The following is a 23,731-nucleotide window of genomic DNA, read 5'->3' as shown; positions in this document are numbered from 1 at the left end:
AACAGCTGCAAGGTTTCAGCTGAAGGAATCTGAGCAGACCACACGTGGAATTGAAATAGATTGTTCCGATCCGCAGGCTCCTACGCCACAAATGATCGATATGCTGTTGGCTCAGATTCCTGCACTTCGCACAAGTAGTTTGAAGGCCTGCAGGGGATCTATGTTTCTCCATTCCATGTCTGTTTGCGTTTAGAAATCTTCGAACCGATGGAGATTATCCAAAAGAGAAGAGGGTGCTGGTGGGATCTCCAGTGTGAAGGTGGATTGTGTTGCAAGATAAGATATGAAGTTATAAACAAGCGTGCTACCCAATACTGACCATTTGTCAAACCAACATTTTTTGCGAATCGGTTGTAAATAACATGACATCACGCTAAACAACATTGCGCCGAGTTACATCACGGATGGGACATGAGGCAATTTGAGGCTAAACCTCAGTGCCTTGTTTGATTGGAGAAAATCGCAACAGTTTAACTTGTGTGCGTGCTGCCGACGTGTATTTTTAAAACATGCCTACAGACTGCGTCAGCACCATGTAAGAGTCATTTATGTTTCCTAATGGGGTTGCCCATGGGCAAATGCTTGGCAAAACAAGTAAACTTACACGTGTCTGACAACTAGAATAGGTGCCACCAACAGAAGCAACCATGATTAAAAGGGCCAGTAAAAAAATCCACCCACACAAAGTAAACCATGCATTGTTAGCTATAATTAGGCTTCCCCTTTGTACCCATTACAACCCTCATAAAATGCATGCAATTATGCAGCAAAAAAAAAAATAAAAAAACATGGCAAGATGCACTCAACATTTCACACCTGCTCTATGAACTAACGTTGTGTGAGCAAAGGTTAAAAAAATTAATATTTGATGAGAAAAACGAAGAGTGGACCCAGGTGAAATAAACCGATACAACACGAGGACATTGAACGCCAGAAGTAGCACGTCTGCACTCGTGCTAGTTTTTGTGATTCCCTTCTCCAATTTGACGAAAGCCCAGGAATTTATTTCGGCCAAATTGGGACACCTTTTGGGCAATTCCATTGTTACTCACGTTACACTTTTCATGTGCTGGTCTGTATCTTAGTGTCATTTCCTTCCTTACGAGTTTGACTCATCACTTTGTTTTTCCCACAGTAGCTGCATGATACCCAGACCGAACTCAGCACAAAGCAGAATTCCAGAAATTCGTTTTATGTATGCTCGATAAGAGGGGGAAAAAACAAAACCTTGGTAACTTGTGTTACATTCATTCGATGTGCATAAAATGGCAATAGGCTTTATTTTTTTTAAGTGTCCTATTAATAGAGTATTCTTTGAAATGTGTAATATGGTTGACATAGCCTATCTTGAGATACACATATTCAGCTATGAAAAGAATGTTATTTGATGAATGATTTTCAGAGAATTCACAAAATATGTGGTTACTCACAATACAACTTATCTGAACATGTCTGAAATAAGTCCACAAAGTTGCTCACACTGTTTTACCTGGAAAGTGGTTATCCAGCAGTTCTAACTTATATCGATTGCTTTTTATGCTTTTTGTGTCCCCACATATTCTGTTTTTGTAACTTAAGAGGTTTCCTTCACGTTAAGATAAGTTAAGAAACACAAAAATGTGAAAGGCTGCAAAGTCGATCCACCTGAACATCGTTTTCTTTCAATTCTCAAAAAAACAGTCGATTTATCTGTCTTCAGGATATCTAACAACTCAGTACAACATCTTCGATGCGAGGGATCGTCGAGTCGCTTCTAGGAGATCGATCAGCAATCTCCTGTTTGAGCAGGACTGACTGAGGCTAATCAACAACAACAACAACAACAATCTCATTTACCAAAAGTTATTACCTTCGCATTCTGCGAAAGGTTATGTTTTGGTCGCTGTGTATTTATTTATTTGTGAATATGTGTGTTTGTTTGTTATTCGCATAACTCAGAAAGTATTACTTTCTTTCAAAGGTCAAGTCAAGGTCAAGGTCAAGGTCAAGTTCATGAAAAGGTCAAAAACACTCTTTTGAGCATAATTTCCTTCATAATACAGCTATCGACATGCAACCACTGCCATATTGTTCCATGACGAGATACCTTTCGGATATGTAGTGTCGGATTTGACGTAACGTCATCGGAAGTGCGTCTAAATGACGTCACAAGATAACGTAAATTTTCAATTTTCGATCTCATCAGTTTTGATCATACCGTTTTGTAGGACTTACCTTAAGGACGTCACACACCAAATTTGACTTCGATCGGACTGATCGTTATGACGTCATTGACGTTTGAACATTACGTTTTTCAATTGTGGCTAAAATGTCCTGATATTTTACATTCAAATATCTATATAATTTATAAAGCAAAGTCTCCCAAATCCAGGCATTAGGATCAGTACCAAAATATCTGTTTATTGATGTACAGGTTTTGCCAATTAACTCTGTAGTCAAGGTCAAGGTCACACTCAAGGTCAAAATATACTTGTAGGCATAGCTTCAGATCTTATAGAGCTATTGACATGAAACCAACGTTAAAACGTTCAGTGAACTCCGAGCTTTCAGAATGGTAGTCCCCGATTGGACGTGACGTCCCCGGAAGTGCGTCAAAATGACGTCAAAAGACGACGTCATTTTTCAGCTTTTTAATTTTTCAGTGTTTATCATTCCATTTTGTTGGACTCCCTTCAAGGAGGTTACACACCAAATTTGACGTCAATCGGACTGACGGTTGTGACGTCATGGACGTTTTTCAAATGTGCCCAGAAAAAAGTTGCGGCGGCGAAGGTATGCGCTCTACCAAGTGCCCGTTCTAGTTTACTTGTTTGTCAGTCCAAATCCATACATTGTTGGATCCATGCAATTACCTACTTCCACCGTCGAAGGTGGATGGATGTGATGTTTTCACCCGTCTGTTTGTTGGTCTGTCAGCAAGACATCTCGAAATGTTGTGAACAGATTTGGACGAAATTTGGTGGACTGGTTGGGTGTGTGACAAGGACGAATTGATTTTATTTTGGTAAAGATCCAGATACGAGAAGTTTATAGGTTTTTTCAGTGATTCTTCACCATTGAGATTGAGCCAAAGTTATGTACTGTCATACCCCGCTATTTGCGGATTCGCTATTCACGGACCCTGCGTGTTTGTGGGTCATTGAGTGTGAGCTGCTTCTACATCCGTGCTTCAAGTATTCACGCATATATATTTTTTATTCTTATTATTTGATTAACTATTCTTTTTTAACTTCAGGACTGGTCTCCAATATCCACCTGGGAAACTGATAATCAGCCAACATCACAGCATTACATAAAAAGGTGCAAAAACGGATCCTCTTAACTACAGCCCAATTAGCTTTCTGGACTTCCAATCATCAGTGAGGTCATAGAATCCATCATCACAGTTCACATAAAATCATTCCTTTTCTCCAACAACCTCATATCAGATCATCAATTCAGATTCAGACCTGGTCACTCTACTTTGGACATGCTGCTTCTACTTTCTCAACAATGGTGGAGGTCCTCAATATCAGGCATGATCTCCTAATGTGGGTTAACTCAGCCTGTCATCCTTCCGAGGTCGGCAAAATGAGTGCCAGCATGCTGGTATAGTGTCGGAGTGGCGACCCGTCCAGGATTGTGCCCAATAGCCAAGGAGACTGCTTAAGCAGCACCAACGCTCTGCACAGAGTATGGTCCCAATGTCCTCCTCATCCTCCTAATGTCTCTGTTCCCCACCATTTTTTGCTTCCCTCTCCCACCCCTCTTGTCTCCTGCCTTGTTTTATGTTCTGTGTGTTAGCTCTTACACAAGCCTCGACATGGTATATATAAAAAAGGGCCGTCTCTCTGGACATGTCTCGAGCTTTTGATACAGTCTGGCACCGTGCCTTGCTTTCCAAACTGTCTGCCTACGAAATCCAAGACAAACTCCTCTCTTGGATTCCTGACTTCCTCCATTCTTGTAGACAATGTGTGGCTCTCAACAGAACCGTTTTATCTCCTCTCCCTGTTAAGGCTGGGGAACCTCAAGGCAGTGTCCTCGGACCCATCCCATTCCTAATCTTCATCAATGATCTCATTGACTCTGGAAAATCCTCTTTGTCTCTTTGCTGATGACTCCACTCTCTTCCGTGACATCTCTCATCCTTCTATCTGGCAGCAGCCTCTTCCCTCTCCACAGAACTTGACAAAATCACAAACTGGTCAAACACAATTTTGCTCATGTTTCCATATTGTCCACCCTTTGTGTTCTCCCTCATGTTTCCTGCATCCCTTATTTGTCTGCCTCCATCTTTTTCCCTATACCCTGCTGTTGGTGTTTCCCCTTTCTCCTGCTGTTTCCTTTGGAATGTTGTGTTTTGATTTGTTCTGTGTAACTGTTCTTCCACAAGCCTAGACCATGTAATTTTTTTTTTAAAAACAATGCCCCAAATCCTGGCATTTTACAAGAACATATTCCACATGAAGAGTGGGGTCTGACAGTATATATATATATATATATATATATATATATATATATATATATATATATATATATATATATATATATATATATATATATATATATATATATATATATATATATATATGAACACTGCATGGGGTATCATGGTCTCAAGTTACCTCCGCCACTGTAGGTGGACGGAGGTTATGTTTTCAACCATTTATCGATCTGTGAGGCCTAAGTCACATTTGCTCTACGGCGAGGATACGGCGGTCGTACGCCCTCTGAATTGACAGAAATGTGCGGCGGCCGCAGAGTTTCTGAGGTGGCCTCAGGGTGGCCCTACGCCATATGGCTATATTTTACAGGTCGTAGGGTCGCCGTGGAATTATAACGCGGAGTTATAACTTTTTTCATTTCTACGTTCGCCATAGCAATTCGACAAGCCGAAACAAAAGAACTGGTAAAAAAAAAGAAAAAAAAGAACCCACTCGTTACCGTCCGTCTGGCCGCACGTTCGGCTTAGGGCCCCCCTGCGGTCGCCTTGCGGTCACCTTGTGTCTGCCTTGAAAATTCTATGGCCGCCGCAGGAACGCCCTAAGGTCACCATGCGACATCAAATCAAAGACCGTACAGCACCCCCACGTTTTCGGGCTCCACAATTTATAAATACGCCGTGCGGCTCCCCGAAAAATAAAAACATATGTGACTGCCACATTGTGTGACCATGGAAATACTGCGGCCGCCCTATAATTGCTAGTGGCCGTAGATTTTGTAGACTCCACAGCCGCCGTGGCAAATGTGACTTAGGCCAAAGCAGGATATCTCAACAAGTTGTGAATGGATTCGGATGAAATTTTATGGACAGGTTGTTGGATGTGTGACGAGGCAAAATTGATTCGATTTTGGTGAAGATCTGAATCCGGATATGAGAATTTATTTGAAATTTTTTTCAAGTGATTCTTCATCATTGAGAGACAGGCCAAAAACGATGTATAGCAATATATCGTCATGTCTTGGGGGCTTGCCCCTACCTGGATGGACAGCCAAACGATTTCCCTTGCAGGCGAACAGCCGAGATTCTCAGAGATTATGGGACGCATTGTAAAGGGAGGGCAACAAAGGCAGAGCTGACGGAAGCACGGGGGTTTATATTCGGTTACCTATTCGAACGGAAGCACAAGCCACCATGTAGCTTCTTTCGTCGATCGCACTTGCCAACGTCGCCACTCTGTCGAGAATGGTGCCATCTCTTTCCCCAATAGCACAAAACGAGGCTTCGAGGCTGGTCTCATACAACCCCATCCAACAGTCAATGGCCAGCGTCTTGCACCACCACGCAAGCCAATTTGCCTCAGCAGGATCACAATAATCATGCAGTCTTCTTCACCGTGTCGAGGGGAAGACAGCTGTAATGCCCTGCTCTTCCAACCACCAAGCTGTTAGCTCCAACCACCAAGCTCTTCCTGCCTCACTCGCTTCTTCGTGTCCCACTCCAAACATAACTCCCCACTTCCTCTCCTGTTTTTTTCACCCAACATGAAACTGACCGCGGTTCTCACTCTCCTCCACTTTCTGTCCTCACGCCCATTAATCATCCACTCCGGGAGCATGGTTTGCTAGTTGTCCCCCTGGAGGCAGGGTTTATTGTATGCTTGCATGTGCAGCTCAGTTGTTGTTTAAAGGACGTGATCCCTTTTTATCACCACTATTGAAATGCAAAAACATAGGAAAAGGTCATGGGGGCAATCACATACTGGGAGAAATTATGCTTAAACACTCCCTAATTTAACACAGCACCACCCCCCGTGTGGTGACAAGTAACACTTAAGCTCACAGTTTCCTTAATTAACTTACATCGCGATGTCTCCTACACGTTCACGGACCAAGATACTCTATACACTCCTCTCTTTCCTTTGAAATTCCTCCATATACCCCACAAACATAACAATATTTCAAAAAGTCGTGAACAAGTTAAGATGAAACTCTGTCGAAGAGTTGGTTATATTAGGTGACAAGAACAAGCCAATTGTATTTTGGTCCAGAAACAGATCAGGCCTATCAGTGGGATACAAAACATCAACTGTTCAGCCTGGCAGGGGTATGCACTCCACTGAGTACCATTCTAGTTAATATCTGCATCAGTTCTCAACATTGAACTAACTGTTATTTTGTTGCTAGGAAAGGAATATCTCCATTCGAGATGCTTTCAACATAAAACAACCTCCACCCACTGAGAACCGTCTCATGACAATAGACATGAAGAAAGTTTTGGACACCACACACCGCTATATTCTCATAGAATAAATCCTTTTTTTTTAGAAGGATTCATTATCTTTTTTAAATAAATAGAAAAAAAAATGTAAAAAAATAAATAAATAAAATAAAAAAAAATTTTAATCCATAGAATAAATAAATCCGAACATTTTTTTGTCTGATCATCAAGCTCAAATAATAAATTGCCATGCCCTCTTTACCTTCAGACTTCTACCAAATGGCATACCACACACAGGGATCTGTACGATCTCCCTCACTCTTCAATCTATTTCTCCATGACCGACAGACCTCTCAAGCTGACTCTTAACTTGTATCATATGCAGATGATCTAATCATTGCCTCACAACATTCCAATTTTCGTCAACATCCCTCTCACCACGTCACTCTTTGACTACCCATCCTCAACATCTCTCACCCATATCACTCTATGAACACCCATCCTCAACATCCCTCTCACCATGTCACTCTTTGACTACCCATCCTCAACATCTCTCACCCACATCACTCGATGAACACCCATCCTTAACATCCCTCTCACCATGTCACTCAATGACTACCCATCCTCAAAATCCCTTCACCACATCACTCTAAGACTACCCATCCTCAACATCTCTCTACCACGTCACCCGATGACTACCCATCCTCAACATCTCTCACCCATATCACTGTATGAACACCCATCCTTAACATCCCTCTCACTATGTCATTCAATGACTACCCATCCTCAAAATCCCTTCACTACATCACTCTATGACTACCCATCCTCAACATATCTCACCCATGTCACTCAATGACCACCCATCCTCAACATCCCTCTCGCATCACTCCATGACTACTCATCCTCAACATCACTCCACCACGTCACCCTATGACAATCCATCCTCAACAACCCTCTGACCATATCACTCTATGACTACTCAACCTCAACATCCCTTTCACCCATGTCACTCACTGACCACCAATCCTCAACATCCCTCACCCATGATTCTTTATGACCACCCATCCTCAACATCCCTCACCCATGGAACTCAATGATGACCTATCCTCAACATTCCTCTCACCATGTCACTCAATGACTACCCATCCTCAAAATCCCTTCACCACATCACTCTAAGACTACCCATCCTCAAGATCTCTCTACCACGTCACCCGATGACTACCCATCCTCAACATCTCTCACCCATATCACTGTATGAACACCCATCCTTAACATCCCTCTCACTATGTCATTCAATGACTACCCATCCTCAAAATCCCTTCACTACATCACTCTATGACTACCCATCCTCAACATATCTCACCCATGTCACTCAATGACCACCCATCCTCAACATCCCTCTCGCATCACTCCATGACTACTCATCCTCAACATCACTCAACCACGTCACCCTATGACAATCCATCCTCAACAACCCTCTGACCATATCACTCTATGACTACTCAACCTCAACATCCCTTTCACCCATGTCACTCACTGACCACCAATCCTCAACATCCCTCACCCATGATTCTTTATGACCACCCATCCTCAACATCCCTCACCCATGGAACTCAATGATGACCTATCCTCAACATTCCTCTCACCATGTCACTCAATGACCACCCATCCTCAACATCCCTCTCACCAATGTCACTCGATCGTCACCCACCCTTAACATCCCTCCCACCAAGTCACTCTATGACCACCCATCCTCCACCCCCAACAACATAAGAAACATATATATATATATATATATATATATATATATATATATATATATATATATATATATATATATATATATATTGTTGCGAATTCGCGCCCGCCGGCGTGCGGACGGCCACGTCACTCGAATCTCGACCGCGTCGCCCACCGGACGGACAATTCAGTCGTGACCCTCCAGGAACTATCGCCCGGAGCCAGTCACGGGTGGGCCTGGTCCACAAGACCGGGGGGGGGTCCTACCCAACTCCGTGCTCCTTGGCGGGTTTCGTTGGCACAACGTTTGGAGGGGGGTGGGAACGGGGCCCCTTTTTGCACTATCTCAGCGCGGGGGAAAGGGGGGATTGTTGATGCTGAGGGAGGAGAATGGGTGGCTTGCTTGGGTCCCGTGACGAGCGATCGCACACCGCGACCTCGTCGCTGACCGCCGTCCTTCCCGCCTCGGACCCGAGCTCCTTTGCCTCTTCCCGCAACTCTTCTCAGCTGACTCCAGAACCCAACTCTCTCGATGACACTCTCTTCCCCCGGCTCTCTTCCACTCTCCAACCAAAACTGACTCACTCTGCCACCCCGATTCGCCTTACGCTCGCCGTTTTATAGGCTGGCAGGAGCCGCTAATATGCAAATATCCGGATCAGGATGACCTCGGGGGCGGAGCCACGCTCGCCCATTGGTCGGAGGAAACGGGGGCGTGAAACTCCCCTGTTCCTAGAATTTGCATATATCGATTTCACACAGATGCGCCTGGAGGCGGGGCCAAGCCACCCCGCGCTTGCTAAGTGGACGGATAAGTGGGCGTGTGGCGTTCTTGATCCGAATTTTCCCTCGGAAAGGCCGCTATTTGCGCTCGCGGCTTGGTGCGCTCGGCACCAATCGCCGAACGGGCCCGAGACAGCCCGACGTTCAGTGTTCACAGGTGGTGCGGGAATGGGCGTAGAAGGAGAGAGGTGAAGGTGGTGGAGGGTTTTCGGTGGTGGTGGATGGTTATGGTGCCGTTGGGAATGGCGGTGATGCGATGTTTGCGGGATTGAATTGTGAAGGTAAAGGTCGTGGCTGTTGGTGTTGTTGTTGTTGTCCGAGGGTTGGTGCGTGGTTGCAGCTGGTGACGATGGCTGGCGTGGTGGTTGTTGTGTGATGGCGGTTGATACGTGGTTGGTTCAAACTAAAGATAGAACAGAAAAATGCCTAACTCAAAGGATCGCAGCCCGAATGAATCACATAAATTCCCTCTATACAACGGGTTTGGGGCTAACTACACATGTACTGAGAGATATCTCACCTACGAGCCCTGAATGGTGGTTTGCGAATTTCCACAGCCGTAACAATATATATATATATATATATATATATATATATATATATATATATATATATATATATATATATATATATATATATATATATATCCACTCATCATTACTCTCATATCCTTAATATTATACCTCCTCCCCCACAAAACACCTTCCTGCCTCATCACATTCGCAACTATCGATCATCACAGTCCATAGAACATTGTCCCCCAAACAATATCAAAAGCCATCCTCTCCCAAAATTCACTCTTGTGAAGCAACACTTGGTCGTGAAATGAGAGTCCATCTGGCTAGACTCTGGTGTGGACACCACCCCTCGCTTATGCTATGCAATATCAATACAGGCAAAAACACACACTAAACCCAACATGTCCACTCTGTCTATCTGCCCCACAAACCACCACACATATTATCACTAGCTGCCCCTCCCTGGTCCAACAGAGACACTTCTTTAAAATCCCTCTGGGAGCGTCTAGCAGATGCTGTGGGGTACTTCACTGCAGCTACTATTTGCCATACACAAGAAGAGGAATTGATGCATGTCTTGGAAGGGCGTTTAGCTGGGTGTTCCATTTGCCAGCATTAGTTGGTGGATGTTAAAGATCCCACAGTGTCATCCATGAAGAGTAAGCAATTGTCACCGGCACCCTGGACAACATTCCGAATTCTTTCCTGGTTAGCAGGTAGCATGTGGTCTGGTCTTGGAGTTTCCTTGACACCAAGTTACACCACCCGGTGTGTGTGTGTGTGTGTGTGTGTGTGTGTGTGTGTGTGTGTGTGTGTGTGTGTGTGTGTGTGTGTGTGTGTGTGTGTGTGTGTGTTGAGACAGAGTGTAGATAGGATGGAAATCATGTTAGGAAAGTGGAAACTGGGCTAAGTAATGAACGCTGCTCTTATTTGGAAAAAAATTTTTTCCAAACAACTGAATCAAATATCAATGCTTCATGTCTGTGCATATCTTCATGTCTCCACCAGCAGGAACCCTACAAGCTGTTACATTGTCGGCACATAAATACCTCGATATCACAAACCTGATTCCAAGCAATACGAACTGACTTCGGTCTCCAGGGATTCCAGAAAGACAACTTTTTGGCAAGAATGTGTACAAGTACTCCACAAGAAGCTTGCGGCCTCACACAATGGAAACGCTGCTCACCCTCTCCCCTGACTTCGTGGAACAAGCAATAAAGCTCTTTACACAAAGCTCACTTGCATCTGTGAGGAACACTGAAAATTTCAGCAATTTGCTCCTTGCGACCATCCATCGTCATGAATGCTGGAAGACGAGTTAGGAATTTGAACACGGAGAACTTGTCAATGAAGAAAACACACTAGCAATACACTTCCTGAAAACTACAGACGAGCCAGACAAATAGTGAAGTCATCGAGCAGATAAAGGTGTGCCAAAAAGGGATGAACATTAAAAAGGTATGCTGATATTTTATGGCTGACCATAAAGTATCGAGGTTCTGCTCACCTCAAATAGCCCATTTTGTCCTGCTGGCAGGCATTCCTCACCCTGCCATCCATGTGTGGCTTGGACTGCAAACAGGCCTCGGTCGTGTAGCACTGCGGACACAGTGTATGTGGATTACAATCACTCCCCACGCTCCGTTTCTCACGACATGGTCAAAACATTTTCAAATCCGTTCCTCTGTTTATAGAACCACGGCGAGCAAAATCAAAATAAGCACCAATTACTGCACCGTAGTCCAAGAAGGAAACCAGACATAACAATACACACACTATTACATTTGAAGTTATAACCTTAACTTATAAGCCATTGACTGATTTCCCAACTACCCAGATCATTAGCTGGACACGATTTACCATCGAGGTTTCAATCCTTTCAGCTCAGAACCTCTCCAAACGGTGGATCCACAACCCCGGTCGCAGGTCCACATCAGTAGATTACTCAACATCAATGGACCCACAACCTCAAAGTTGTGCCCAGACAGTCGGTCAACACTGGAATGCAATATTCTAATACAAACTTATTTAATTATAACTTTCATTTCAAGTATCACTACATTTGACTAACTTTAATCATACATTAATAGCTGCCATGATAGTTTTACAGCAATCAACTCTACTTGCTTAGTATCATTCCAATGCTCTTTGGACTTTAATGTCTCGTATCCTCACCAATGGGAACATACCTTTGGCAGATTTCCAATGACACGGTCCCGAGAAATAGGAGTGGCGAAGTTTCGGATCGGACTGTTCATTTTGCAGAGCGTATTGAGCCTGCGGTACAAAATTTAGTTAAAAAGAAATCACAACTTCCCTCCTCAATGTGTAGTTGGACCTCATTCACACCACATTTCAATACCATGCGAAGGAATGGGTAACCCCTTGAACATGGCCGAGCAGACTCACTTTCCTGTCCACACCATCGCTAACAACACAGGCCATCCATCGTAAAAGTGATTACGTCATTTTGTGAATGCTCGACAAAAGTAAATCGTCAATATGTGCATAATAATATGCAGATGGTCCCAGATATGACCATCATTGCTAATGCTATCATGAAAACCAGAAATAATATTTAATAGTACTTTGCAGCGACGCGTCCTCCATTCACTGATGGAGAAATTTGTTTGAACAACCCATAAACTTCTCAAACCTGGTGAGTTTGAAACAATATGAACTTGAAGGGCACTCGGTAGAGCTCATACCTCCGCCCCGTAATGCCTGATCCACAAAAACATATCAGGCTCTATACGTTTTTGAGATATCGTGCTACATATCGTTTGTGAATACAAGTATGAAACTGCTGTCAGACTGATCCCAGTCGCCTGGTTTGAATCCTGCGGGTCATGATAAAGCGGCCGCAATGGGTGATCGTTTGGAAGACCCCCCTGTCAGATCTCGCGTCTAAATGCCACGTGACCGTACAGAGTGGGAGCCCCAAAATGGTCCAATGTCACACCGATAGGTGTCACGTATATTGGTCCAATTAGGCCGAGCAAGCGAGAACATTTGATGTGGTGTGGAGTGGAGACCACAACCAATTATCCCCATAATGGGTCTTTAGAACCACCAAATAAAGCAGCTACCACAGCCAGAATTCACTACGAGACCAATTATATTAAATAAACAAGATATGGCACAGGGGAAGGAAACCAATTCAGAAGAAACTAGAAGGGCACTCGGTAGAGCACATACCCCCGCCATGTAATGCCTGATCCATGAGAACATATCAGGCCCAATACATTTTTCAGATATCATTTTCAGACATCATCTCGTTTTTGGCTTTAACTCTCAATGGTGAAGAATCACTTTAAAATTCTTGTATCCAGATCCAGATCTTCACCAAAATCTAATCAGTTTGTCCTTGTCACACACCCAACCTGTCCACAAAATTTCATCCAGATCCGTCAACAACTTTGTGAGATATCCTGCAAACAAACAGACAGACAGACAAAATGAAATTGCTCGTTGAGCAAGGAATTGCCCGAATAGCTTTGTCATATCTCCATGATCTCTGAAAAAAACAAAAACCTGGAAATAGATTTGGTTCTAAACGTCAATAGTACTGTTTAATGAGTTATAGCACTTAGTTTGGTCATGATCATAACTTGGAAGTCAATCGGACCTGAAATGGCGTTTTTATCGCAATTTGAAATTTTTGACCAGACCCCCCTGACATTCGACCCCCGACCGCTAAGAAGGGTGTTGGTGTGACACCCCAATGAGACATATGGTTGGATGCAGTATTGGAAGATGCACATTTTGGATTTGGTTTGAAGTCGATATGACCATTTTAGCGGACGTTATTGAGAAAATAAGAATTTCGGTTTTTCGGTGACCTTGACCTTGACCTTTGACCTAGATTCACCAAAAACGACATGTGTCTAAGTTGGACCATGGCCGACGTCTGTACCCAGATTGGTCATGATCGCTGAAACGGTGTGGCTGCTACAGGGTAAACAAACACACAAACAAACAGACAGACACAGAATGACACACACAACCGACCAACATAATTGCCGAAATCCGAAAGATTCCGTCAATTAAAAATAAGATACGTGGGAGCAGGTATACACGCAGCATTACCGCTAAAAATCAGGGCGAACTTTCTATCCGAGTGAGGCCTGAAAAGGGGCATTTTGGGCCTTGACTAAACAAACAAACAAAAACAAACAACTTAATTGACATGAAATATTGGAATGGATAAAAAAGCAACACGATGACGAACGACACATAAAACAGGACGAATCTGGTTCGGTAAACTCTGCTTCGATGAAGTGGGAAGGAGGAGCTCAAGTTTCACCATGATGGACATGTGGAGAGACCAAAATTTCACCATTAATTATGATATTAGACACGCTTCGCTTGTGTAATGGTTCAACGATGTCTACTCATCCCTATGTCTGCTTCTAAAATTGTCAACCCATATGACCCCATTTATTGATGCTTTGCCCTTTGTAATCTGTCCTTTATGTGCTCTTTTCGCGTTCGCTCGGTCTTGTGGCGCAATTCTAGGCGGCAAACCCAAACAAGCGTCGTGACCTCAATGGCTTGCCTCTGAGCTGCCAGGGATAGTTCATGTTGGGGTCGCTCCACCCACCAGGACGATTGTCGCCCAATTATGAGTGAGTGGTGTTGGCTGTAGGGGCATGGTGTGTTATCTGTGACGAACAGACCAAGCCGATAAAAGTGGGTGAGTCGAAGGAAGTAGGAGGAGAAACTGCATAGCCTGGCAGGAAAGGCTGCTCATTAGGATTGGTCACACTGAGGGAAGCCATTCCCCCACCCAGCCAGGCCTCTCCTCCTCCTCCTCCTCCCCCTCCTCCAAGGTGTCACAGCGCGCAGGACCAGAGGGCCTGTTTACAGCCATGGACGGGCTCGGTTCCCTGACGCGGCCCACATACTCCCTTCCAGCTCTGCCTGCTTTGGTCGAAACTCTCTTCAGCCCTGTCTATACCCACTCTGTCTATCTCCTGTGGTATGCGCGGGGCCCGCTAAGGACATAGGCTATTTATGTATCCCGGTCGTTCGTTGGCACCATGGGTGCGTATTCAGTCGTGGGTTATGGGAATTGTTGGTTGCATCATTCATTACCTCTGCCACCGAAAGTGAAGTCGATTATGTTTTTACCCCTCTCTGCCTGTTTATTTGTTAATTGCCGGAATCCTTCGGATTTCGGCAATTATGTTGGTCGGTTGTGTGTGTCATTCTGTGTGTCTGTCTGTCTGTCTGTCTGTCTGTCTGTTTATTTGTGTGTTTGTTTACCCTGTAGCAGCCACAACGTTTCAGCGATCATGACGAAACTTGGTACAGACGTCGGCCATGGTCCAACTTAGACACTTACCGTTTTTGGTGAATCTAGGTCAAAGGTCAAGGTCAAGGTCACCGAAAAACCGAAATTCTTATTTTCTCAATAACGTCCGCTAAAATGGTAATATCGAGTTCAAACCAAATCCAAAATGTGCATCTTCCAATACTGCATCCAACCATATGTCTCATTGGGGTGTCACACCAACACCCTTCTTAGCGGTCAGAGGTCGAATGTCAGGGGGGGGGTCGGGTCAAAACTTTCAAATTGCGATAAAAATGCCATTTCAAGTCCGATTGACTTCCAAGTTATGATCATGACCAAACTAAGTGCTATAACTCATTAAACAGTCGCACTATCGACTTATAAGAACCAAATTGATTTCCAGGTTTTTGTTTTTTTCAAAGATCATGGAGATATGACAAAGTTATTCCGGCAATTCCTTGCTCAACGAGCAGTTTGATTTATTTGTTTGTTTGTTTGTTCGCACAGAACTTTCGTGTTTTTCTTCGCAACTGCTCGTCAGATTGAAAATAAATATTCACCGTAGGTGCAACTACTCAAGTGAAATGTTTTATTAATAATTATGACAACATAAGTCACGATGTGTGGCAGTCATCTTGGAAAAAACGGAAAAACTTTGGACCTCTGTATCTCTGAAACCACAAAGGAAAAATTTGAAACTTGGCACAAAGCAAGAACTCCTCAAGGGGAATAAGTGTGATTTTTTTATGATGTCATAGGTGCCTTCGATATGATATCACAACTGCATATGTAGAACGCTACATCTGATCAGTATGAAAAATTTTGAGGGTCATTGAGGGATAAAATGGTACAAAGGGGGGGAAAAATGATGACGTCATCGATCACGTGATTCAGCAGCCATATTGTTTTGCTTTTTTTAAACCTTCAAAAATCTTATTCTCTGAAGTGGCAAAACTTTACAAGTATGATCGCCTGTCCGTGAAGAACAAAAGGATCACACATATGATGTCATAGGTCACATGGTTTGGCAGCCATATTGGATTTACCCTAAAACATAAAAAAATAGACCACTCAAAAGAAGTCCTGGCGAGGGTCTGCATTCTCTGATTGCTCTTCTTCTTGTTAACCTCCGTCATCGAAGATGGACGGAGGTTACTCTTTTCACCCCTGTTTGTTTGTTTGTTTGTGAACAGTATTCCAAAAAAACTCAACGGATTTCGACGAAACTTGGTGGGGGGGGGGGGTTAGGTATGGTCCAAGGATCATGCCATTAAATTTTGCACTTGGTCCAAAATCCAAAATGGCCGCTATGGCGGCCATTTTGAAAAAAATTTGAATTTTTGTTTTTGCATTTCTACATGTTTTAAGTGATTTCCAACCCCCCCCGCCCCTCCCCCCCAAAAATTGTGAGAGAAAAAAAAAACAAAATTTTGTCTGTTTTTTTTTCTCTAACAATTTCTTTTTAGAGAATGAATTGAGTATGTGGAGTACGAATTGAGTAGTGAGTACGAATGAATTGAGTATTATATGTAAAAGTTAAAAGTAAAAGGGAAAGTTGCAAACTATAACTCTGTGAGCACTGTTGACGTCAATTGAATGAATAGGATATCAGGTTCACTTGAGTGACCGAGCAGTATTGGCGGCGGAGGTTTTGCACTCTACCGAGTGCTCCCCCTCGAGTTTTAAGAATGTATTTCAACCCTTGTTTCTCCTTCACATGTTCTGTTTCTTCACCACAAAATATGTCTTCTTATTGCTATTATTCTTCTTCTTCGTCGTCAAAAGGGTTATTTTTCTGAGCATTTTGTCTGCTCCGTGTCTTGTCCACAAAACTCAACCCTCTCCTCCAATCCTCCCTCACCCCCTCTCATACAGCGCAGCATTTCTCTGTGTGTTTAACAACCGTTAAAATCTCCCATCCCATGATCTTTATCTCCATCTGTCAAAGTTTTGAATTTGGAATCAAGAAAAACATCCACCCCTAACCCCACCCCCTCAAAGCTCCATGTTTCCCCTTTATACATCCCTCCTCACCCAACCCTCTCAATGCGCTCCCCTCACCCCATCCATTAAATGTTCCCCCCTCACCTGCCTCTCTAAAACCTCCCCCACACCCCACACACTCAAAACTTTCCCCTCACCTCACACGCTCAAACCTTCCTTCACACCCCACACACTCAAACCTTTCCCTGCCCCCCACCACACACTCAAACCTTCCCCCTACCTCCCCAAACACACTATACTCAAACCTTACCCCTACCCCCTCCACACACTCAAACCTTTCCCCCTCACCACACTCCCCCAAAGCCTCACCTTGCCCCCACAAAGCCTCCACCGGCCCAATCCTGCATCATCCCAATGCCTCCCCCCCCTCACCCCATCTCAAACATCCGGGGCCTCCATCCCAATCTGACAGATCTCTCAATCCCAGCTGCTTCCCATAAACCAGACATCATCTGTTTAACTGAATCCTTCCTCTCACAAAACATCCCAGATTTCTTAGTGTCTGTCCCTGGCTATTGTCACCTCTGGTAGGATCGACCTGAACCCCGTCCTGGTGGCAGAGTTGCACTGTACATCAAAAACTCCATTTCTACTCTCCTTGTACTGATATTGCACCTCCCGAACTGCAGGAGTACCCCTGGATGTGACTTCCCCTCCGCTCCCACCTCATGTTTGTCTGTATATTGTACCGTCCCTCCCAACAGTGATGACTCCATCTACCTCTCTACCTCTACCTCTCTACCTCTCTCTCTCTCTCTCTCTCTCTCTCTCTCTCTCTCTCTCTCTCTCTCTCTCTCTCTCTCTCTCTCTCTCTCTCTCTCTCTCTCTCTCTCTCTCTCTCTCTCTCCCTCCCTCTCTCTCTCACTCTCTCTCTCTCCCTCTGTCTCTCTCTCTCTCACTCTCTCTCTCTCTCTCTCTCTCTCTCTCGACTTGGACCAACCCAACTCTCTTCCTCATATGTGGTGACTTCACTGTGCTTATTGGCTGGGTGATGGTACCTCTCTCACCAATCATAGTACTTCTGCAAAAGACTTCTGTGGTTGCAAGGGTCTGACTCTATCCATGAATTTTCCCACTTAAATTTCTCCCAATGGAAAATCTTCCCTTCTGGATTTGGTGATGACCAACTTCCTCATCAATGTATCTTGCTCCTCCTCTGCCCCAATTGGCTCATCTGATCATGTGCTTGTGAAGGTCAACATCTCTCTGGCCATTCTCAGAGAACAGCCTCAGCACCAGTGAGTCTGGCAGTTCACCGAGGAAAACTGGCAGGGACTACAAGCAAACATCACACTTCAGGACTGGTCTCCTATATCCACCACTACTCATATTATTTCAGCCTGGGAATTCTTCCACAGAAACCTACTCTCTCTTTTGCAGATTCATCATGTCATCTTCAGTTATCTTACCCATCGTCCTGCTCTTGGTATTCTGAATTCTGTTGTATGGCAGTTGCTTTGAAACAACTTGCATTCTCCTCCTGGAAGGCAAATCCAACCAAAGTCAACCTCAGATCATTCCACAAAGCCCACAACAAGTGTGTGTCTACCTTCAGGAGAGCCAGAAAACAACATCTGTCCAATCTCAAGAATGAACTTTCAAGCTTGTCTCCCTCCTCTAAAACCTGGTGTCACCCTGTCAAGTCGGTCTTCGGTGTATGCTCCCCTTCCATTCCTTCCCTCATTTCAAATGGCTCCACAGCCAACTCCGCTCGTGAGAAGACCAAATACCTCAATTATTTGTTTGCTCATCTTGTGTTCTTAAAAAAAAAAAAAATATATATATATATATATATATATATATATATATATATATATATATATATATATATATATATATATATATATATATATATATATATATATCTCTCTCTCTCTCTCTCTCTCTCTCTCTCTCTCTCTCTCTCTCTCTCTCTCTCTCTCTCTCTCTCTCTCTCTCTCTCTCTCTCTCTCTCTCTCTCTCTCTCTCCTTCTCCCCACCCTTCCCAGTCATACCCAGCTGCTCCTGGATTCTGTGTCTTTTGCGCATGAGAAGGTGGAAAACTTTCTGGAAACTCTCGACTGACTGCAACTGGACTGGACAGAATCAGCTCATGTGTCCTGAAATCCTGCTCTGCTGCTCTTGCACATCATCTCTCTGCCCTTTTCACCCTAGGTCATCTTCCATCTGCATGGAAGCCAGACAACATTATTCCAAACAATGGATGGAGGCCTTCAATATCAGTCATGATATCAGGGCTGTCTCTCTGGACATATCTCAAACTTTCCATACAGTCTGGCATACAAACTGTCTGTCTATGGAATCCAAGGCCAACTCAACTCTTGGAATACTGACTTCCTCCACTCTTGTAGCCAACGTGTGGCTCTCAATGGAAGCCTTTATTCTCCTCTCCCTGTCAAGGCTGGAGTACCCCAAGGCATTGTTCTAAGCCCCATCCTATTCCAAATATTCATCAATGATCTCCCTGTCTCCCTGGAAAGTCCTCTTTATCTCTTTGCTGACGACTCCACTCTCTGCTGTGACATCCCTCATCCCTCTCCTCAGACTGTGTCAAAAATCACAAACATGTCTTTCAATCCTGAGAAATATATCTCTTTTTTATTTTTTTGTCTGTCTCTGTCTGTCTCTGTCTGTCTCCGTCTGTCTCTCTGCAAAAAGCCTCCCATCTTCCTTCTCAACAACCGTCTCAAAGGGGTGCAGTCACTCAAACTCTTTTGTCTCACTCTCAACCATGATCTTTCTTGGGAAAGACATTTCAAAGTTGGCATCCAAAGCCAGACGCAGACTAGACATCCTCCATCGTGCAAAGTCCTTCATTGGCACACCTGAACTCCTATCTATATACTCAGCATGTCCGCAGCTTGATGGCATACTACTCTCCCCTCTGGGCTGGCTCCCCTGCCTCACTTCTTGCTCAGCTTGACGCCGTGGAAACCAAGGCTTTCAAGATCATTGGAATCTTTCACAATGAAGCTGAGTCAATGAGCCTATCACCTCACCATCGTCGACGGGTTGGTGGTCTATCTGTCTTCTTCCACCTCATTTCTGGTCTTGCACCATCTTCCCCCTCTGTGCTATGCCCCCCCCCAATCCTCCAAGTATCCGCAGGACGCACACGGTCCACCAGCAACCCCTCCTAGTGAAACTGCTTAAATCTAGAACCACTGCTCACCTCCACTCATTTGTTACTCTCCTTTCCCACCTATGGAACCACTTTCCACCGTCTTCAATCTCATCCTTCTCTCCCGGTCTTCAAGACAGCTGTTCACCACCATCTCGGGTCATCCCCCATCCAACAACCATTATCTTTTCCACACCCATTAAACCACTCCCACCCTCCCAAAATTTTGCTGATGTATCCATCTTGTCCACCCCCTGTGTTCTGCCCTCAACCTCATCGTTACCTGCATCCCTTGTTTGTCTACCTAATCCTTGCTACTGTATATAGATGGTCCCAGATATGACCATCATTGCTCATGCTATCATGAAAACGTGAAATGAAAAAAATAAGATTCATCGGATGTTTGTCTGTTTGTCTGTTTGTTGGAGCTTTTTGCAAGGACCGCTGGAGCAACAACCACCAAATTTAGCACACAGACAAAGTCTGACCTGGGCATTGTCCTGAGGGTATTTTCATCAACAACCTCAGCCTTTAAAAGACCCCCAAAGACCCCTAATATCCCCCCTCCAATAAATGCTTTTTACATGCTTCAGAGATTATATTACATGCTTGAGAGAAGACTTTTTACATGTGTGGGAGATAAGACCCCTGAAGAACCCAAAGACCCCTAAGACCCTCAAGACCATTAAATTCCCCAAACACCATTAAGACTCTTTAAAACCCCGAATACCCCAAAGACCATCAAGATCCTAAAGATCCTGAAGAGCTTTAAGTCTTTTGAAGACCCTCAATATCCCAAAGATACTTGGATAAACCCAAACCGGCATCGCCTCAACTCACTATCAAATAAATAAGATTCACCGGATGTCTGTCTGTCTGTCTGTTTGGTCACGTTTTTTGCAAAGACCGCTGGACCGACAACCACCAAATTTGTCATACAGACCAAATCCGACGCAGGGGATGTTCTGAGTGTATTTTCAGTCACAACCTCAGCCTTTAAAGACCCCAAAGAACCATAAAATCTTTTTTTTTACATGCTTGAGAAATTAGAATATATGCTTAAGAGAAGACTTCCTACATGCTTGGGAGATAAGACCCATTAAGACACTGAAGACCCAAAGGCCCATAAGACCCCTAAGACCTTTGAATTCCTCAAACACAATTAAGAGACTTTAAAATGCCAAATACCCCAAAGACCCTTTGGACCCCAAAGACAGTTAAGATCCCCAAGACTCTTGAAGACCCTTAAGACTGCAAAGACCCTTTAAGACCCTCAAGTCTTTTGAAGACCCCTTACAGCCAGAAGACTTCGAAGATCCTTTAAGACCTCAATGACCCTTAACACCCAAATGACTTGGAAGACCCTTCAGACCCTAAAGACTTCAAAGACACATCGACCCAAAGACCCTTGAAGACTCCGAAGACCTCTTTACCCACTGGTGTTCCCTTAATAGGGGTCACGTTATCATAAACTATAACAGGGGTCACGTTATAATACACTATAACAGGGGACACGTTATAATAAACAATAATAGGAAGAGGAAGAGGAGATTAGGACCATACTCTGTGCAGGGCGTTGGTGCCGCTTAAGCAGTCTCCTTGGCTATTGGGCACAATCCTGGACAGGTTGCCATTTCGACACAGGATACCAGCAAGGTGACACTCATTTTGCCGACCTCGGAAGGATGACAGGTCAAGTCAACCCCACCAGGTATTAATTTAACAGCTGAGCGGGATTTGAACTCAAGACCTTAGAATCCAAAGCCTACCACCCTAACCATGAAGCCAACACCAGGCACAATAAGAGGAGACACGTTATAATAAACTAAAATAGGGGACACGTTATAATAAAATATTATGAGGGTCACATTATAATAAACAATAATAGGGGATACGGTGTAATAAACTATAATAGGGGTCATGTTAAAATTAACTATAACAGGGGTCATGTTATAGTAAAATATAATAGAGGTTTACATTATTATAAACTATAATAGGGGTTTACATTATTATAAACTATAATAGAGGTTTACATCTATCTATAATTCCAGCAGTGTGTGTGTGTGTGTGTCTGTGTCTGTGTCTGTGTCTGTGTCTGTGTCTGTGTCTGTGTCTGTGTCTGTGTCTGTGTCTGTGTCTGTGTCTGTGTCTGTGTCTGTGTCTGTGTCTGTGTCTGTGTCTGTGTCTGTGTCTGTGTCTGTGTCTGTGTCTGTGCCTGTGCCTGTGTCTGTGCCTGTGCCTGTGTCTGTGTCTGTGTCTGTGTCTGTGTCTGTGTCTGTGTCTGTGTCTGTGTCTGTGTCTGTGTCTGTGTCTGTGTCTGTGTCTGTGTCTGTGTCTGTGCCTGTGCCTGTGCCTGTGCCTGTGTCTGTGTCTGTGTCTGTGTCTGTGTCTGTGTCTGTCTGCGACCGCCGTTTCTCGACAACCGCCAGTCCAATCTGATTGAAACTTGCCAGGAATATTGCCGGGGACCCGCGGATGTGCCTTTTCAAGGTTTGATATTAATCGGACAAGCGGTTCACAAGTTACGGCCATTTTATTGCTTTTTTCAGTGTTGGAAAGGTGTATATATTGCAGCTGATGTGTCGTTCCACCTTATCACCATATCATGCCATCTTTTCCCAAAGATATCTCAGAATAATGATAACAGCATATTAATAATAATAATAGCACAATACTTGGCAGTAATAAAAAGAATAACGTGATACAATGACCAATGTATGTCAACCAATAACGACCTATATATTGTCTGTCAACCGATAATGACCAATAACGTCTGTCAACCAATGACAGGACACGGTGCTATGACGTGACGTCACAATTAAATTTTTTCTTGCACGATTGACGTCACAATTCTTCTTCTTCTTCGTTTGGTATGATGTCACAATCGGCGCTGGGGACCTGAGTATGTGCCTTTTCAAAGTTTGATATTAATCGGACAAGCGGTTCCCAAGTTACGGCCATTTATCTGTCAACCAATGACAAGACACGGTGATATGACGTCACGAATAATCTTTATTTATTTTTGTACGATTGACGTCACAATTCTTCTTCTTCTTCTTCGTTTGGTATGACGTCACAATCGACGCTGGGAACCTGAGTATGTGCCTTTTCAAGGTTTGATATCGTTCTTCATCTGTTTCACCTGTTTCCCAAGTCTTTCCCAAGGTTTAAAAGCTGTTTTTTTCCCAAGGTTTGAATTAATTGTTCAAATTATTAATTAATCCCAAGGTTTGAATTTTCCCAAGGGAAAGAGCTGTTTCCCAAGGGTTTGAAAGTTGTTTTTTCCCAAGGTTTGAATTAATTGTTCAAATTATTAATTAATCCCAAGGTTTGAATTTTCCCAAGGGAAAGAGCTGTTTCCCAAGGGTTTGAAAGTTGTTTTTTCCCAAGGTTTGAATTAATTGTTGTGCTTGGTAGACATTTGTGAATACATTTACAGAGAGAGGAGGGGGGAGAGAGAGGAGGGGGGAGAGAGAGGAGGGGGAGAGAGAGGAGGGGGAGAGAGGGAAGGAAAGAGGGGGCGAGATGGGGGAGAGAGCGGGGCAAGAGAGGGGGCTTGATTCCCACCCGTGATTGAGTGGGGGATGGATCACGAGGGCATGAGTCATGCCGGGAGTGGGGGG

General features: G+C 44.0%; 1 protein-coding gene across 2 annotated transcripts in view; it reads right to left on the bottom strand.

The window, feature by feature from the left end:
* Positions 1-23,731, bottom strand: part of RAB36 (RAB36, member RAS oncogene family) — a 42,769-nt gene that overhangs the window by 16,284 nt on the left and 2,754 nt on the right. For both annotated transcript variants that reach the window (XM_085860547.1, XM_085860548.1), the window contains exons 2-3: positions 11,877-11,964; positions 11,195-11,286 (exon numbers count right to left, since the gene is read on the bottom strand). In XM_085860547.1, coding sequence (XP_085716673.1) covers positions 11,195-11,286; positions 11,877-11,964 — 180 coding nt within the window. The remainder of the gene's footprint in view (positions 1-11,194; positions 11,287-11,876; positions 11,965-23,731) is intronic.

The sequence above is a fragment of the Eptatretus burgeri genome, chromosome 16, assembly GCF_056783735.1.
Source record: "Eptatretus burgeri isolate ZD-2024b chromosome 16, Ebu_testis_v1, whole genome shotgun sequence".
NCBI lineage: Eukaryota > Metazoa > Chordata > Myxini > Myxiniformes > Myxinidae > Eptatretus > Eptatretus burgeri.
Note: the sequence above shows the minus strand (reverse complement) of the source record. Positions and strands in the feature narration are given on the sequence as shown.